The sequence below is a fragment of the Nicotiana tabacum genome, chromosome 1 (assembly GCF_000715075.1).
Source record: "Nicotiana tabacum cultivar K326 chromosome 1, ASM71507v2, whole genome shotgun sequence".
Lineage (NCBI taxonomy): Eukaryota > Viridiplantae > Streptophyta > Magnoliopsida > Solanales > Solanaceae > Nicotiana > Nicotiana tabacum.
In genome coordinates this window covers 82,969,210-82,989,845 of record NC_134080.1, presented here as the reverse complement: position 1 = coordinate 82,989,845, position 20,636 = coordinate 82,969,210, and the positions used below count along the sequence as shown (strand labels likewise).

Here is a 20,636-nt window from a genome sequence, read left to right as displayed (position 1 = left end):
ACAACAATGATAACAATATTGTCATCAATTTATGGAAGGTACAACTATTACACAATGAACAACAAGCTTATTTCATAATAAAACGGACAACATTTCCCCTATAATCTTTACTTTCTCCCAATTTGACATAGCACCAACAACAACAATAACAAAACAATAACAACATGTATATATCATTTTCCAACCTTATATCTATCATAAAATACCACAAAATAGCCCACAGACCCCAATCAGTTCATACACAAAACGACAATCCTAGTAGTGTCAAACAACCCAAAAATGTAACGTCGAACGACCAGCCAACCACATTGCCATTATATGGTGTTTATACACACCCTTTCTCCTCCCAAACTCCATAAAAATAGTAGCAAAAGAGAAGTAACACCAAACAGCCCACAAAACAGTCCCACAAGTTCAGTACTTCAAAACTGATTTTTCAGTTTACTAAAACACGTTTCGACTTGTCTTTTCTTTCAAATTGAGAAACACAATCAATAGTATATAATTAATCCTTTTATCCTTTAAACCACCTATGAATTCAAATTAAATATAAGTTCACAACCAGCCAACAATGGTACAACAACAAGTAATATACCATTCTTTCGAAACTTGCTAGGTCTAGTCTTACGATCAAGTTACAACTCGTACAAGCATATATAATGGAAGGAGAAACATAACCTTACCTTAGACTAAGTAGAACCCACAAAATATAGTCCTACTTCATCAAAAATCATTCCTCCAACGCATCTACAATAAGGAGAAAGAGAAACGAGCAAGCTATCTAAGGTTTTTGGCACTAGAACCACAACGTAACATCCAAAATAACCTAGGGTTTGTGTGGGATTTTTGGGGAGGAGTTGCAGAGGTTCAATCTAGTTTTCATGGTCTGAAGTATGAGTGAAATAAATGAATTAATAAGGCTTTAAAAGTCCCCTCTTGGCCGACTTTAGGAGCTTTTAATTGAGACCTCTCCTTTTGGCAAGTAGGTGATGCACCTACTTGTCAGTCTCTACAGTCTGGCGAAAATGCAAATATCTATCTACTCTAATGTTTTATTAATGAATGGTTTAATACGTTGGAAATTAGACTCATATATATTCAATTTGGTACGTAGATCATCCCGTAATTCCATGTACATTGGGAGAAATGCTCCGCTACATTTGACCTAATTTTTAGCAAATTTATGAATGTAACTTATGATGATCTTTGCCAACTTTTGTTCCACAACTCGCTTGACTGCAAAATATAACACACGAATATCATAAGACTAAAATAACTCATAACATAAATTCTTTATCAACTTAAGCACCATAGCCTCACCCCAAAAGTACGTATTATAATATTCTCAACTTGTCAACTTTCGACGAAACTTGTTTTCTTCAATTCGTTTAGCTTCTAAGCCTTCCAATCCTCTTGGCACTTGAAGTTCATGATCTTAAATATTTGTAACCTCCAAGTTAGCATGATTAACTTACTTTATGCATTTTCAAAGATGATCTCATTTCTAAGCTTACATCAATTGACTTACGACGTACTCTCACGTACGAAAATATGGGGTGTAACAACTCTATTGTTGTGGACCGTGTATATCGGTCATGTGTGGTGGAGATTGGGGGATTAGAGATGAGAGTTTATCTTTTACTACTTAGCACGATTAATTTTGACGTTATTTTAAGCATGGATTGGTTGTCATCCTGTCATGCTATTCTAGATTGTCATGCCAAGACCGTGACCTTGGTGATGCTGGGTCTACATAGGGTTGAGTGGAGAGGTTCCCTGGATTATGTCCCCAGTAGAGTGATTTCATAGCTGAAGGTTCAACGGATGGTTGAGAAGGGATGCCTTGGAATATTTGGCCTTTGTGAGGGGTGTTAGTGATGATACTCCTACCATTGAGTCTGTTCTGGTAGTGAGAGACTTTCTAGATGTGTTTCCTGCAAACTTGGTAGGCATGCCAACCGATAGAGATGTTGATTTTTGTATTGATCTGGTATCGGACACTCAACCTATCTCTATTCTACCATATTGCATGGCACTAGTGAAATGGAAAGAGTTAAAGGAACAACTTCAAGAGTTGCTTGATAAGGGTTTCATCCGGTCCAGTGTGTCGCCTTGGGGTAGCCCGATCATATTTATGAAGAAGAAGAAGAAGAAGGATGGTATTATGTGTATGTGCATTGATTACCAATAGTTGAACAAAGTTACTATTAAGAACAAGTATTATTTATCACACAATGATGACTTATTTGACCAACTTTACGGGGCTAGAGTATTTTCAAAGATTGATTTGAGGTCAGGGTATCATCAGTTGAAGATTCAAAATTCTGATATTTTGAAGACCGCATTTAGGACTCGCTACAGGTAGTACGAGTTTCTTATGTTGTCTTATGGGCTGGCCAATGCCCTAGTAGCCTTTATGCACTTGATGAACAGTGTTTTCAAGCCATATCTTGATTTATTTATAATTATATTCATTGATGACATATTGGTGTACTCATACAGCTAGGAGAATCTTGAGCAGCATCTGAGAATTGTACTCCAGACCTTGAGGGAGAAGAAGCTATATACTAAATTCTCCAAGTGTGAGTTTTGGATTGACTTAGTGGAGTTCTTGGACTATGTGGTATCTAGTGAGGGGATCAAGGTAGATTTGAAGAAGATTGAGTCAATTAAGAGTTGGTCCAGGTCATCTTCAGCTACTGAGATTTGGAAGTTTCTTGGTTTGGCAAGTTACTATTGCCATTTTGTGGAAGGATTCTCGTCCATTGTTGTACCATTGACTAGATTGACCCAGAAGGGTGCCCCATTCATGTGGTTTGATGAGTGTGAGGAGAGCTTTTAGAAGCTCAAAATTGCCTTGACCATAGCTCTAGTTCTAGTTTTACCATCAACATCGGGATCATATACATTTTATTATGATTCTTCACGGATTGGCATTAGTTGTACCTTGATATAGGAGGGTAGGGTGATTGGTTATGCTTCACTTCAGATAATGCCCCATGAGAAGAACTTACCTCGTTCATGACTTAGAGTTGGAAGCCATTGCTCATGCATTGAAGATTTGGAGGCATTATATCTACGATGTGTCGTGTAAGGTATTCACAGATCATCGGAGTCTACAACACTTGTTTAAGCAAAATGATCTAAGTGTGAGGCAGTGGAGGTGGTTGGAGGTGTTAAAAGACTATGATATCAATATTTTGTATCATCTTAGGAAGGCCAATATGATGGTTAATGCCTTGAGTAGAAGGATTGTGAGTATGGGTAGCCTTGCATATATTCTAGTTAGTGAGAGACTGCTAGCATTGGATATTCAGTCATTGGCCAATCAGTTCGTGAAGTTAGATGTTTTGGAGCCTAGCCGGGTTTTGTCTTTCGTGGTTTCTCTATCTTCTTCGTATGAGCACATCAGAACGCGTCAGTGTGATGAGCCCCATTTGCTTTTCCTTAAGGATACGGTGCAGCACGGTGATGCCAAGGAGATTTCTATTGGAGATGATGGGGTGTTGCAGATGCAAGGTCGGATTTGTATGCCCAATGTAGATAGGTTGCGTGAGTTGATTCTTGAGGAGGCACACAGTTCGCGGTAATTCATTCATTCGGGTGCCGCCAAGATGTACCAGGATTTGACAAAACACTATTGGTGAAGAAGAATGAAGAATGATATAGTAGATTATGTGTCTCGGTGTTTGTACTGCCAGTAGGTGAAGTACGAGCATCAGAGGCCGGATGGTTTGCTTTAGAGACTTAAGATTTCTGAGTGGAAGTGGGAGCATATTACCATAGATTTCGTTATTAGGCTCCCACAGACTTTGAAGAAATCTGATGCAGTGTGAGTTATTATGGATAGACTGACCAAGTCTGCCCACCTTCATTCTGGTTGTGACCACCTATTCCTCAGAGTGGTTGTCTAAGATCTACATCTGAGAGATTATCCACTTGCATGGCGTTCCCCTTTTCATAATTTCTAACCGAGGCATGCAATTCACTTTGTAGTTTTGCAGGGCAGTGCAGCTAGAGTTGGGCACACAGGTCGAGTTGAGTACAACATTCTATCCCAGACGGACAGACAATCCGAGTGCACCATTCAGATCTTGGAGGTTATTATACGCGCATGTGTTATAGATTTCAGGGGTCCTTGGGATCAGCTCTTACCACTTGCAGAGTTTACCTACAACAACAACTACCAATCACTATTCAAATGGCTCCTATGAGGCCTTATATAGGAGGCGGTTCCATTCTCTAGTTGGTTGGTTTGAGCAGGAAGAGGTTAGGTTATTGGGTACTGATTTGATTCGGGATGCTTTGGTGAATGTCAAGTTGATTCAGGATAGGCTTTGCACAACACAGTCTAGGCAGAAGAGTTATGTTGATAGGAAGGTTCGTGATGTTGCATATATGGTGGGTGAGAAGGTTTTGCTTAGAGTCCCACCCATGAAGTGTGTGATGAGGTTCAGGAAGAATGGTAAGTTAAGCCATTGGAATTTTGGTCCCTTTGAGGTGCCTGAGAGAGTTGGAGAGGTGACCCATAAATTGGCCTTACCACCTAGTCTATCGGGTGTTCACCCAGTTTTTCATGTTTCTATGCTCCGAAAGTATTGTGGTGAACCGTCACATGTTTTAGACTTCAGCATGGTTCAGTTAGATGGGGATTTGACTTATGATGTGGAGCCAAAAGCCATTTTGGATCAGGTTCGAAAGTTGACATCAAAGAACATAGCATCCGTGAAGGTTTAATTGAGAGGTCATCCAGTCGAGGAACTGAGCAGGAAATGCGGAGCAGATATCCACACCTATTTGAGACTCCAGGTATGATTCTAGACTCGTTCGAGGACGAACGTTTATTTAAGAGAGGGAGAATATAACGACCCGTCCGGTCATCTTGTATATTGTAGCCTTGTTCCCCTATTTATTGCTTCTTCTATTCTCGTTGGTGGTTATGTGACTTTCTGTGGTGGTTGGTTTGGTTTCGGAGATATTTCGGAGTAAATTGAGACACTTAGTTCCAAGGTTGAAGGCTTAAGTTGAAAGAGTTGACCGAAATTTGACTTTTGTGTAGATGACTCTAGAATAGAATTTTGATGGTTCCAATAGCTTCATATGGTAATTTTGGACTTAGGATTATGTCCAAAAATTTATTTGGATGTTTGTAGGTCGTTTTGGCTTGAATTGGCGAAAGTTGGAAGGTTAAGAGGTTTGATCGAGAGTTAGCTTTGTTGATACCGGGTTCAGATTTTAGTTCCGGGAGTTGGAATAGGTCCGTTGTGTCATTTGGGACTGGTGTTCAAAATTTGAGGTCATTCAGAGTTGATTTGGTATGGTTCGGCATTGGGTTATAGAAGTTAGAAGTCAATTAGTTTCATTAGGCTTGGATTGTTGTGTGATTCATTATTTTGGCATTGTTTGATGTGATTTAAAGGTTCGATTAAGTTTGTATTGTATTTTAGAATTGCTTGGTGTGTTTGGATGGGGTCCCAGTGTGTTTTGGATGGTCGTCGGACCATGCTTTGGGCTTGAAGAGCCGCTGATATCTGGTGTCTGTTTTTTCCTTCGCAATCACGAGGAGAAGGACACGATTGTGTAGAGTGTTCTTGGTGGCAGGCGCAATGTGCTTCGCGTTCGCGAAGTGGTGACGCGTTCGCGAATCTTTGGATGACTGTGGTTTTCGCAATCGCGGATGCGCGTTCGCATAGTAGAGTGGGTTCAGCTGAGGTGTCAGGCGTAAGCCTACGTGATTGTGATGTTTGTTCTGTGTTCACGAAGTTCTAGAGCGTGTGTTCATCACGTTCGCGACTCTGAGAATGCATTCGCGTAAAACATTTTGGTGGAGCTGGAAGTTGTTCTTCGCGATTGCGAGTGTTTGTCCGTGATTGCGGAAGGCAAATCACTAGACAGGCTATTAAAAATCCCATTTCGAGGGTTAGAGTTATTATATCACATTTTGAGATAGAGAGCTCGGTTTTGGGTGATTTTGGAGGAAATTTTTAAGATTTGTATGGGCGTAAGTATTTTTTACTCCGATGTTTATTATTCATTATTCTACCTTGGTTTTGATCATTTATTTAATGAATTCAAGTGAAGAAACGGGGGATTTTGTCCAAAATTTTCAAAAATGAAAATTGAGGATTTGAAATTTGATTTGGAGTCAGAATTTGATGAGTATGGTTGACTCGTTATTGAATGGGTATTCGAAATTTATGAGTTTGACTAGATTACAGGGTGCGTTTTCGGGGTTGACTTTTTGATTTTGATAAAGATCGAAACTTTATTATTTGAAGTTGTTTCATATGCATTATTTGTTGCTATTGAGTGATTTGTGACTAGATTCGAGCCGTTTGGAGGCTGATACGCGTGGGAAAGGGCTGGTTGGAGTATTGATTTGCATGTTTTGAGATAAGTAACACATTTAAACTTGGATTTGAGGGTATTTAACCTTGAGAACTATGTTATATGAAAGATATTGGGGTGACGTACGCGCTAGGTGACGGGCGTGTGTGTATGCACCTGTATGTTTATAATTTGGGGAGGTCTTTAGGCTATTATTGGGCTTGTTTTGCCTTCATATCATGCTATATTTGTATTTTCCCTACTTGTTTAATTATTTGAGCCGTGATTCATGTTAGACATCATGTCTAGGCTAAGTGCTATCTGTTTGGGACTTGATAGAGTTATTCTTGCTATCTCAGAGCTACATGCTTTATTTTTATACATGTTCTCAGTAATGATGTTATATCCGTGTATGATATCTCTATCTCAATACTTCTTATTTGATTCCTCACATGTTTTTGAGCCCTCTTATGTGTAACACTATTAAACTGAGCATTTTGAGATGTGTTTATCTGAGACATGAACGGTAAATGATTGAGTTTGGATCATAGAGCCGGTTTGCTATTGATTTTGAGATGACACGTATGTCAGGCCCATATTGGACTAAGTGTTATTGTTTTTGGTGACGTGTGTTATTGTCAGGCCTCGAGGTGATTTTCAGACTTGAGTTGTTGCTAGTTGGGAGATACGAGGTAGTTGCTATGTCGTCTGCAGTCCTCGAAGCTCTCTTTTAGTTATTTCTATCTTTACTACTCTATTGTTTAGACAGCTGTATTAGAGAATTTTACTTGTATCTTATTATTCGGTAGAGCTCGTGTACTCGTTGACACCAAATTTTGGGGATGGTTGTAGCAGTTTTATGATCATATTCTCTTATATTTCTCCGCTATTATGTTATTGGACCATGTTTATTCGATTTCATTATTATTATGTGGTTGTTGGCTTACCTAGCGGGTTGGGTTTAGGGGCCATCTACTAGTGAGTTTGGGTCGTGACATATTTTGTTGCAATTCGAGATTGAAAGTTGTGATTTTTACGGCTTCATAGATATGAGATATTTTTTTCTTCTTTATATGTATCTATAGTGTATTTTATTGAATGAGAGCGAATACAGTTGATCAAGCTTTTTCATCATAATTTTATTCATTGATATAACTATTATGTGCAAATAAATACAATTGATACAACTTTTCCATCGAAACTGTATTAATTGAAACAACCATTATGCATGAACGAATATAGTTTTTATAACTTTCTATTAAAACTATATTCATTGATACAATCATTATGCGCGAACGTATACAATTGATACAACTTTTCCATCGAAACTATATTCATTGATACAGCCTGGTAACGAATTGATACAGTGAGATCTGGATATAGCGAAATTGATACATTAGCTATAAATGATAATTAAGCAAACTATAATTACGTATGGTAATTAGGCTCTAAACTATAGTGCCTTATGAAAGTTCATCTTTTTAGTTTTATGGCCATATCTCTTTTTTTTTGCACATGAGAGATTTACTTTTACACATAGAAAATTTATTTTTTACACATAAGAGATCTAAAAATGATATTTTTCTAATTTTAACATTATAAATGGCTATGAAGGCCCATTCCCTCTAAAAAAAAGTTTAATTTGACATTCATTTTTTGATATTTGTATTGGCAAAATCATTAAAGTTATTGACTCTTGCCAACCATTTATGTCTCACAAACACACACATCTTTCTCTTTTATGCTCTATAATATTTTTCAGCTATTTATTCTAATTATTAACTGTAATTTTTAAATATTAGACATATCGATTAATAAAAAATATATATATCGTTTGAGTAGGAATAAAGTAATTCAAATATAAGGAGAATGTGTATTGCCATTCATACATACAATTCAAAATAACATATAGAGGTCGATCTAGGATTTAAGCTTTATACGTTTAACATTTAAGGTTCTTCATTTTATTTTAAATTTAGGAGTTCACATCTAATATTTGTTACAATTTTAGCAAAAATTTTACACATAATTTTGCTTCGCATTGAAAGTCTTGGTTCATATAAACCTGATGCCGTAATATTGCTTCTAACTCTGATAACATGGAAAGATTTACAATTATGCATACATTTTCCAAATAAAGAAATGATATAAGGTAATTAAAATCTTAATTAATTTTAAAATTTTAAATATTAAGACTTCCTATTGTTCAAATCAAGAAGGATTTAATAAATAAAATTTTAATTGATTTTAAAATTCTAAATATTAAAGAAAAATTAACGTAAACGGTATTATAATTATGTTACATAGTTCAAATAAGGAAAATATTTATATAACATAAAACCTAAATCAATTTAATGTCCAAGTATTAAGATTTTCTGCATAATTGCATTAAAATGATATCCAGAATCATATGTTTCAAAATTTAATTACATTAATCTTCCCTGTGATAAGCTAATAAAGTGGCTCAATATTCTCTTGCTCGGGTAGCTTGAATATTGTATACAACTCGTGTAATTTGTGTTTCTTATTTTTCATGTTTAGTTCTAGTTTTTGTTTTGATGCTTCTCATTTAGAGAACATGAATGTTTTCCCGATGTAACTCTATTTTTTCTTGGTTTTTTAATAAATACATATTACATTCCGAAAAAATGACCATTCCCGTGATTATTTTATATGTAAAGTAACTAAAAATCAAATAATCTCATCCAACATTTTACAGCAATAATGAAATATACGTACCACTTTTCATTAACTGTCAATATTAATTGAATGTATACTTCTCTCCTTTATATAGATGAAAATTAACAATTATTTTATGGGGCATTTGTATCTATACCCGCTTTTTGGGTCACACTTTAACTTGTGTCCGCTTTGCAAAAAAAATTGCAAGCGTACCCACTTTTTCGCGTAACTTCAGCATACGGGGCTGAAGTAGCAAAAGCAATCACACAAAACTTCAGCATTCTAGTAGACGGGCCTGAAGTAGCAAAAATTGTTGAATCAAGTATGCTGAAGTTTCTGTTTATAATTGTTGAACTGAAGCATAGTAGCTGAAGTTTTGTTCTCTATTTGCTGAAGTTTTGTTTGTAGTTGCTGAAGTTAAGCATAGTAGCTGAAGTTTTATTCTCTATTTGCTGAAGTTTTTGTTTGTAATTGCTGAACTTAAGCATAGTAGCTGAAGTTTTGTTCTCTATTTGCTGAAGTTTCTGTTTGTAATTGCACTAAATAAGCTGAAGTTTTTTTTGTCCTGGATTCATTAGTTTTGTCATTAAGCTTTTTCAAAAATTTCAATAGAAGATGCTGAAGTTATTTAGTTCATTTATCAAAACTTCAACACTACATAAGCCGAAGTTTTTTTGTCCTGGATTCATTAGTTTTGTCATTAAGCTTTTTCAAAAACTTCTACAGAAGATGCTGAAGTTATTTAGTTCATCTATAAAAACTTCGGCACTAAATAAGCTGAAGTTTTTTTGTCCTAGATTCATTAGTTTTGTCATAAAGCTTTTTCAAAAATTTCAGCAGAAGATGCTGAAGTTATTTAGTTCATTTGTAAAAACTTCACCACTATATAAGCTGAAGTTTTTGAAAAAGCTTTCTAACATACTAGATAAATAATCACCTTATTCTTTCATAGTGTATTACTACTATAAAATAATCAGATTGCCAACAGTATCTAAATCATAAATTTTGGAAACAATAAACGTTAAAAGAACAGAATTACGTGAAAATATTCACAAATTATTGTCTACTAACTTACGTAATTATTTATAATTTGATTTAAAATAATTTGATAAACATACTTATGGCAATCATCCTATGAACTGAAGTTTCATAGCAGCACCAACAGCAGCAGCAGCAGGAGGAGGAGGAGGAGAAGAAGAAGAAGAAGAAGAAGGAGAAGGAGAAGGAGAAGGAGAAGGAGAAGGAGAAGGAGGAGAAAGGGGGCTGAAATTGTTTAAAAAGTGGGTACAAGTAAAAACTTTTAAAAAAATAGGTATAGGTTAAATGGGGGCAACCAAATAGGACGCCCCGTGTAATTTTTACTTATTTTATTGAGGTCATGGATGGGTTAATTGTGTTTGACTTTTATTGAGGTCATGGATGGGTTAATTATCTTGGTTTTTGCAAGCGACCATGTTCTTTAATATTGATGTAAATGAAATTTTAAAAATATAGGGAATTTGTCGTATCAATAAGAAAGTAGTGGAAATATCTCTCACCCACCCCCAGTTAAACTCTCATTTTGTTTGTTAATTTAGAAGGATCCCTTCTAGATTTGATTTATTCTTCTATAGGGGCGGCAAACGGTGGGTCAGGTCGGATATGGGACGAGTCAAAAATGGATAATGAAAAAATAGATAAATTTTTTACAAGACTCGTATTTAATATGGATAAAAACCGGGTTAATCGGCGGATAATATGAATATGATTACTTTTGGGAGAATTCATAGTCTCCCAAACTTGAGGAACCCACAATTTGAGGCTTTACAAATGTAAAAGTTAAAATAATTGGTTTATCCATTTTCTAAATGGATAATATGATTTTTATCCACATTTGACCCATTTTTAAAACGTTCATCATACAACACATTTTTTTAGTGGATAATATAGATGGTTAACTATTTTTTAAAAATATTTTTTCCACCACTATTCTTCTAGATTAATAATTTCTACCTTTTTAACTTAAACCGCGTTTGTGTTGTTGCCGTTGCCTTATATTTTCGAAAGTATATTAACTATAGCAGGTCAGTATTAAAACCATTTCTTTTTGTCCAAATCAGAGAAAAATTTAATATTTTATTGGTAATGACTGCTATCTACCAGAACCAGTACAAATCTTAGGAGCGAATGAATAGTTTACGCGCTCCGTTTTGACACCATATTTGCATGTTTATTTTGATTTGGCTTCTCATCTATTTCACCAAGCCATTTGATAATAAAATAATGTTAGCTGACAAAGTTACGTAGTCTCTTTCTAATACGAGGTCAAGAGGGCCAATATGTACTACGTAATAGTATATAGAGAAGTTTATTTCCAATTAATATACTTAATGGACTTCTTTGTTTTTTATCAAAAAGAAAAGTAAGTGGGATAAATTGAAGAAACTAACAGGAAAAGGAGAGCAAAATTAAAGAAGAAGAAAATGGGTGGTTGGAGCACAAACCCTTGATCTTTTAGACTATATAAACCCCAGACATATGAACAAAATTCAATCAGCAGTTGGTTTTTCCACTCTAAGCAAATAAAAAGAAAACTTTGTGCTCCACGAGAATATAATGGGTAGTCTCACATTTGAAAAGGTACTATTCATTACTATTTTCTTATTACCATTACAAACAACTCACCTTGTTTAGTCCAAAAGCTATTTTTGCAACCCCTTTCCCAATTTTGTTTTTGAATTATGTCGTCTTATAAATACTAGAGATTGTGCAGTGAGCTAGCTACTTATTATTTTTCATCCCTACTCTTCTAACACCTAGCTAAAAGAAACAATACATTTATGGAAATTAAGTTATTGAACTGTGTAACCATATATCGTGTTAAAAACTTAAGCTGTCATACTGATACGATGATGCTTGACAGGACTTTGAGCTATCAGCCATAACACCAAGAGGTTTAGCAACGCCATGTTTGTTTCTAAATGGCGACAACAAGAGACAGAAAGTGGAGCCACCTGGCCCAAGGAAGAATCTGCAACTTGCTGTGACGGAGCCAGGCTTCGGAAATGATGGCCCTTCCTTGGACTCTATCTTGGTCAACTATATAGACACACTTACTCAGCGAGTCAATTTTCATATAGGTATTTTTAATATTTCTATCCCCTAATCAGCCTTTGCCAATAAAGACTAACTCTCTCAATGACATGATAATTAGACTAAATTAATTCTTTTGTTTTTCATCTTATATTAGGTTATCCGGTGAACATTTGTTACGATCATTATGCCACTTTAGCGCCACTTATGCAATTCCACCTTAATAACTGTGGTGACCCTTTCATTGAGAACACTGTGGATTTCCATTCAAAAGACTTTGAAATGGCAGTTTTGGATTGGTTTGCCAATCTATGGGAAATTGAAAAAGATCAATATTGGGGCTATGTTACCAATGGTGGCACTGAAGGCAATCTCCATGGCATTTTATTAGGGTAAGTACTGTTAGCATCCATGCTATTACCATCTCGAGAAGCTAATACAACCAATATTATAAATTATATATACTCCATTGCACTGATACTTCTTCACATTGTTTATGCAGGAGAGAGCTGCTTCCTGATGGAATATTATATGCGTCAAAAGACTCTCACTATTCGGTCTTCAAAGCTGCAAGAATGTATAGAATGGATTCCGAAACGATCAACACATCAGTAAATGGAGAGATGGATTACTCAGACCTAAGAGAAAAGTTGCTTCAAAATAAGGACAAACCAGCAATTATAAATGTTACAATTGGTAAATATTTTTTCCGTTTTCTGTTTCTTGCCTTCATTAGTTTTCTTACAATATTTTCCTAATTAATGGTGCTTTTTATTTGTAGGAACTACCTTCAAAGGAGCTGTTGATGACCTTGATATTATTCTTCAAACACTCAAAGATTGTGGCTATTCACATGATATGTTTTACATCCACTGTGATGCAGCACTATGTGGGCTTATTGTCCCCTTTATAAACAATGTGAGTTTTGCTTCTTACTTAATTTTGAAAAATTCTCAAGTAACATAACAGAGCGGCATTCTGATTATTCTTTATGCAATTTGACAACAGATGATAAGCTTCAAGAAGCCAATTGGAAGCGTCACGATTTCTGGTCACAAGTTCTTGGGATGTCCAATGCCTTGTGGTGTCCAAATAACAAGAAAGAGCTACATCAATAACCTCTCAAGAAATGTGGAGTACATCGCTTCTGTAGATGCCACTATTTCTGGAAGTCGTAATGGTTTAACTCCAATTTTTCTATGGTATAGTCTGAGTGCCAAAGGACAAATTGGGCTACAAAACGATGTTAAAAGATGCCTCGACAATGCCAAATATTTGAAAGATCGTCTCCAGCAAGCAGGGATAAGTGTCATGCTAAATGAGCTTAGCATCATAGTTGTAATTGAGAGGCCTCGTGACCACCAATTTGTCCGTCGTTGGCAACTTTCATGCATGAAAGATATGGCACATGTTATTGTAATGCCAGGTATCACCAGGGAAACGCTGGACAATTTCGTCAATGATCTAGTGCAACAAAGAAAATTGTGGTACCAAGATGGAAGAGTTACGCCCCCTGTATCGCAGATGATATTGGTGCTCAAAATTGCTCATGCTCTTATCATAAAATTGACTACATTATTTCTTAGAAGGCCACCAAGACAACATCAACTCTAAATTTGTTGCCATCAAGTATGTCTTTCATAGACATGGCATTTTGTAATAATTCTTTATTTCCAAATTCAAATTGAACTGTAGAGTACTACTGCGCAACATGATTGAAACATTCTTTAATAAATTTTGGGTACATTCTTTTATGATCTTTGTGTAACATCAAGTTACTGTTAATTTTGTGAATGAAATAAGATCATTATTGGAATACTACTGCAACACCATCAATATCTTTTCCTTATAGCAATTTTACAATCTCTACACAAAATATATAAAGGTGAGGCTGCATGTTTCAGTATTTTATTTGTTTATTTGTAAAAGCTATTTTCACCACCGGTTATACCCTATATATGAGGCCTTTGGAATAGAACCATTTAGATTGGCTATAATCGGAAAATGTTCCAATGCATGAAAAGTAAAAGAGCTTAATTAGACGTAAATTACTGAAGAAAACATTAAAAAACTATTTGGTTAGCAGACTGAATTCCATGAACATGCATCTTAGGTTCCAACAAGGGAGATTCTAGCTTTTTTTAATTGATTCTGCCGTATAAGTGTACAACCTTATTAAAGAAAAAGGGGGGGGGGGGGGATCACATACCTCCGGTTTAATGAATTTGACTTGCCCTTTTTTTTGGTAAGTAAAGTAATGACATGCCCATTAATATGATCAAAACGAGTTTTTTTTTCTTAAGTTTTTACCCCACTTTGATTCCTTCGTGACTCAAACAGTCAAAACCTACAACCTAGCTCAGAATGGAGATAGAAGAGGGTGTTTACCTCTTGAACAATCTTCTTTTGTCACAAAATACAATTAAATTCTTCACAATAATATACTCTTTCTCCTATAATTTACAACTTATGTGTACTGATCAATTACGGTAGAATTGCCAAAAATCATATAACGAGATAAAATGCATCCCACCCAACAATGTGGGACTCTAACGACATTATTAATTTTTCTAATATAGTTATATGTTTCTTCTTCTATTTTCAATCTAAATTATTGGACCTTGTTACGAAAAAACAAATGTAATTTATGGATTAAAAGCCAAAAAGATGGTATTATACATATAATTGACCTTGTCTGCATAGAGATCTCTTAATTACCAGCTTTTCTAATAGTGAGGTTAGCATAATTGATCCTTACATGTTTCTAGGGGTGGGCGTTCGGTATTTCGGTTCGGTGTGTAAGAATTTCGGTTCGGTATTCGATTTATCAATTGTGTATACCAAATACCATACCAAAATATTTCGGTACGGTTCGGTATTTCTTATTTTGGTTCGGTACGGTTTCGGCTTAACAATCAATGAATAATCAATGCTAAGTGCTAACGCCTAACAGTGCACATGCACAATTGAAATTTTCACTCTAAAAGAATATGTTTTCCGATATATAACAATGCACAACTGTACAATGTGCACATGGCTGAAACAAGAATAACATATTATATTCTCTTAATTCTGGCTGAAACCTGAAAGTCTGAAACCCCTGTGATGTGAATCTGTGATAACCAATTCACAATTTCACATGGCTTAAGAATAATTGAAAAGCAAAAGCTGAACAAGACAACAACTTCTTTACAATCTGGCAATCTGCAGTTGCACGCCAGTGTACTCAATACTGTATGTCATATTATACAATATTACAATCTGCACAATGCACAATGAATCTGGCCAGTATACTGTAGTTGGCAAAAGCTGGCCAACTGCACAATGCACATTACACAACTACATTAAACAACTTAAACACAGTTAAACACATAACACAGTCCAACAAGTCCAACAACTTAAACACAGTTAAACACAGTCCAAGCTCGAGCCACATTGAAACGATTGAAGGAAGAAGTCCAAGCTCGAGCCACATTGAAAATACGCAGTGAAGTAGTATTTCTGCACTCAAAAACAGCTGTAACATATTGATCCTGCTAAATGGAGAAAGTGTCTTTCGAATTTTACAACAGACATCTGGAAAAATCATTTGGTATTTTGATGAAGACTTTCTACCTAAATTTACATAAGTCAAAAGGTTTGCAAAAATGTGGGGAAAAGAGGGGCTTCCCCAGATTTATTTATTTTTTGAGAATGCTTCCCCAGAATTAATACAAGATCATAAAAATTTTAATACAACCAAAATCAACGGAGCTTGTAGTTTTTCCTTTTCCTCTCCCTGGATAACCCTTTTTCCTGTGAAATCCATTGCTTTTGGCTTTTTCTTTTTAGAACCATTGCATAAGTTTCTTCTTCAGCAGTCATAATATAATTAAGAGAAGCAGAACAAATGTTGGTTGACTATGATGAGCTCTAAGGGAGGTTAATATAAATCGTACAGTACTAAAAATCAACATATCCATTTTAATGGATTGAATGCTTAAAAAGAATATTTACCATGATGAGTGTTAATCAATAATTCAAATAGCTACTGTAGCAACATCGATATCATCAGATTCATCAGCTATCATTTCATCACGAAATAGCAGTTTAAGATATGGAAGAACTCTTGGAAGCATGGGTAGGTCTGCTAAGTTAACACTCATCATATCAAAAGCAATGCAAGTGAAGAAAGGTAGATAAAGACTTCCTCCACCATGCCATCTTCAAAGGTAGCCTGCAGTAAGCACCCGAAATAATAAACTATAAATTTTCTTCAAATTGAAAGTTGCAAGTGAAGAAAAGAAGATGAAGAAACCAGATCCAACTTAAGACGAGGTCAGCCATCAGAAGGTGACTCCATAAATAGAAACAGAAGAAAACATGTAACGAGAAAAAGGCAGATTAAGTTTGTAGAATGCATAACATACAACTCGCACTGACGACATCATGAGCTATGAGGACAATTGCAGTTCAAGAAGGAAGAATATTCAGAGAAACAAGCTATCTTTGGAATGATACTCAGTGATCCAGTAACACTATTCAACATTTAGAGAGTCGCATCCATATTACAGTACAACACAGAAAATCAATATGTTAGTTTGACTTTGCATGATAGTAGGTAAAATGAAAGTTTGAGTTCTTGTATAATGCTAAAATGGGAACATGTGGCAACTAAAATTCTCGTGATAAGCGTTAAGCCCAGAGTACAGTATAGTATGTGGTAAAACCCAAAATGATGCTATAACAACTTGCCTCGTGTATGAGAACCGTTGCACCACGCGAAGCTTCAACTAGTTCTGGACACGGCCTAGTGTCGCCAGAGTATACAATTTTCCATCCTGGTATCTTCTTCCCAGTGCTATTAGTCCTATCAGCAGCCTTCAAGACAGCGCCATATGCTTGTGGACAATGAATAACAGGAAAGCTAATCAATGCCTCCAATCCTGCGTCTCTGAGAATTTCCTTTAATGTCTTCAGCAATGGGAATACAGCCGCTGAATCAACCGGACTGCCTGGCCTCTTCCAATAACTCTCCATACGGCTCCCTTTAGCAAATAAGGTAGAACCATTCTTTTGGTCACTTGGTACACATGCACTCTCACTCACATCCTTATCTTCATTTGACTCGAAAGTCTTTAATGAAGCTTCTGTAGTATGCCTACAATCAAGGAACTGCATATCCAGATCCTCGAGTTTTTGGTATGCATCGAGGAATCTCTTAAGCTGCCTTGGGCCCACAACAATTAAAGGTTCATGAGGAGTTTCATTGAGCAAATCGCGTCGGAGAGCAAGTATTCTTGCAAGACCAGTATGATGATCAGCATGAATATGAGAAATCCAAATACACCTTAAATCTTTTACGGCTTCATCAGCACCTTCAATGCCAAATCTGTTAAACAAAAAGCACGTTATCCCTCTCAATTGAGGTCAGACAAAAACCATATGTAAATAGAAAGTTGATGGTTATGAACGTATGCATTACCTTCTTTTGAGCTGTCCCAATGTTCCTTCACCACAATCTAACAGAATACTTCCCTTTGAGAAAAGATTGACAAAAATAGAACTAACATTCCGATATTTTGAAGGCTGAGATGAACCAGTTCCAAGAAGAACAATCTCCACGTCTTCTCTTGTTACACCTTCCAAACAACTAGGTAATGCAGTTTCATGCAACCAGGGATCTTCGATCATAACTTTGTTCGCCTGCATAGTCGCACTGCCTCCATTTCTGACATTGTTGCCATGCAACTCTTCTAAAAGGAAAAGCTTGGAACAGCAGTTCATTCAATCAGCAGTACAACCAAAAGAAAGCGAAACATACCTTTGAAATTGAAATTGAATCGAGCTCGGAACACTGGAACAGGACAGCAGCGTCTTCGACACTTCGTTTGCCCGGAATTTGTGAGGAGTGAGGAATCGAATCGAGCTGGAAATCGCCGCCTATAACCCTAAATTAGTTTGATGCAGAAAATCGAGCTGGGATGAGAATGAGATGAGATGAGACTTACAAAACTTACAAAAGTAGTGAAGTTAACCGGTGAAGATGAGATGAGACTCGAGCTCGACTGTCGACTGGTCGATTCTCGTCTTCTTCTTCTCGGTGATATCCTTCCTAGACTCGCAGACTGATATCCTAGACTCGCAGTGGATTCTCGTCTTCTTCTTCTCGATGATATCCTTCCTAAGCAGTAAGTCCTAATGGGTAATGGCTAATGCCCTACTTTGATGAGAATGCCTAATTTGATTCTCAACTTGGGTCATGGATATTAACTGACTTGGGTCTTGGGTAATTGATTGGGATTGGGCTTTGGAGTTGGGGGAGTTGGGCCTGGGTGGGTGGGACGCCGGGACGGTATGGGACTATGGGGCATGGGCTATTAAATAGGTAATTGGGCTTAGAACTTAGATATAGTCATATATATTATATAGGTTCACCAAATTTCGGTATTTCGGTGTACCGAAATTTTAAAATTATAATACCGAAAACCGAACCGAAAATTTAGTATCGAATTAGACCGAAATATCGAAAAAATCGAAACCGAAATACCAAATTAATTTGGTTCGGTTCGGAATTCGGTTTTTCGGATTTTATGCCCACCCCTACGTGTTTCTGTTAATAAATAAGTAATGTATTACTATAATATTTAAATCATTATTTGGTATGAACAGCGGTTAAATCATTATCTGCCGTACAAGTATATGTATTTGAAAAGTAATGTTTTTTTCTCCGCTGACCAGTTTTCTCTCTCTCTTTGCTTTTGTTCTTTTGCTAATTTCAGTGGGTTTTCCTATTGACATTTACGTAGAGTGAAATAGATTCCACTAGAGTCGCCTGTGTTATGTTTTGACTCGACAGCTAAGATCTCTTGTCAGCCCCCGCCCCCCCCCCCCCCCCAACCACCACCACACCAGTTTTGACTCGACAGCGACAATATTCTCTCATCCTCGCCCGCCTCCCTACTTCTGAAAGGTTAATGGGGTACGTTTTATGTGCGTGTAACATCTTGTTTGGACGGTTGTTACATATTGTATCGTATTATTATTTTAAATATTGTATACGGTGAAATCGGAGGGTCCAATTCCTCGTCATCGAGGCACCTCAGAAGATCATCTCGAAGCCTCGAGACTACAAGGTTATGATTGAGTTTCCTCCCTCGAGGTTCGTTGACGCCCGACCTCGGGACAATGTTGACCACGGCTATGGTAGTAATGGAGAGTTCCCAAGGTATACGGTTATGACTGACAGAGCCTAGTGGACTGCCCTAACCCTGAATCAGGATGACATCTAGTTGTCCCATCTCCGCTTCTTTGTCATTAATGTAATTTGTACTATGTTGGGATTTCTCTCCTATATAAGGGGGATCCTTGTCATTTTGTAAACTCATGTTGCTTTAGTTGCTCCATACGAAATATACAGGAACGTTTGCTCTGCTCCATAACATATTCTCTTGATATTGTTACTTCCGTTTATTATCTTCATCATTGTTCTTCATTTATTCCTTATCATTGGCCATAAAGAGCCTTTGTTGATTTTATTATAACTGTTAGTCATACCTCGACCACCTTTGATAGCTCACAGCCAAGCTCCGGAATCAACCGCAGGCCCCCGAATCGACAAGCTCGAGGCCCTGATTCTTAACCTATCGGTTTGGTTATCGCCTTATCCTTAACTCCTATTTCGTTTCTAAGTCTCACATACATAGCATCATCTACTTAACAACCAGCATAAAAATAGATCACGTATTTTTAGAGTCACATAATAAAATTTAATTGTTATTACCATTTTTACGGTAAATAGTTTGGTGCCCACCGTAGAGCTAAAAATAATAGTGATTATTTTCTTGTTGATTTTACTACATAACGCAAGTTATCTTTCACGTTTTCTCTTGTCCAAGACCTTCGATTTCAGGTCGAAATGTCTAACTCAGTGAATGGAGGTGAAAACAACAATCTTGAGGACCACGGAGAAAATGATGTGGCTGCTCCAGGTGTTGGTATGCCACCATGAAACCTTGATAACGCACCAGCACCAATTCCGGCGGACGCAGTCTCGCGCGACACCCAACATTTCGATATAAGCTCGCACACCAACAGGAGTGTGCACCAAGGAGATCAACAAGAAGCTCAGAAAACCCCAACTAGAGAAGAATGGTAGGTTAGCCTTCATGTTATTTTTGAAATGTTGCAGGCACAACAGCTGGCTATTGCTCAGCTGCAAAGTCACCAGAAAACTCCTAGCACGGTAGCACTGGGGACAGCTCCCCCAGCCAAACAGGTACCGGAGAGATCGAGCAATAACGGGTCGATGACCGATCCTATCATCGTAAAAATGCTCGAGGACCTCACTAGAAGGATCGAATCGGGCAAGAAAATAATAGAAGCCAATGACAAAAAGGCCGAGACCTACAACTCCAGGGTCGACCAAATTTTGGGCGCACCCCCAATCCGAAAAGGGGTAGATTCGAAGAAGTTCATACAAAGGCCATTCCCAGAGGAGGCAGCTCCAAAACCCATCCCAAAGAAGTTCAGAATGCCAGACCTTCCGAAATACAACGGAACCTCGGATCCCATTG

General features: G+C 36.9%; 1 protein-coding gene and 1 pseudogene across 1 annotated transcript; one reads left to right on the top strand and one right to left on the bottom strand.

Moving 5' to 3' along the window:
• Positions 1 to 11,473: 11,473 nt before the first annotated feature.
• Positions 11,474 to 13,836, top strand: LOC107831607 (histidine decarboxylase-like; annotated as a pseudogene).
• A 2,090-nt stretch (positions 13,837 to 15,926) lies between these two features.
• On the bottom strand, positions 15,927 to 18,861 carry LOC107832311 (tRNAse Z TRZ4, mitochondrial). Its single transcript, XM_075220144.1, is given in 7 exon segments — positions 15,927 to 16,261; positions 16,264 to 16,297; positions 16,816 to 17,452; positions 17,546 to 17,816; positions 17,885 to 18,003; positions 18,081 to 18,175; positions 18,799 to 18,861. Coding segments are annotated over 7 exon segments (1,380 nt in total). The 3' UTR covers positions 15,927 to 16,100.
• Between the last annotated feature and the right edge of the window lie 1,775 nt (positions 18,862 to 20,636).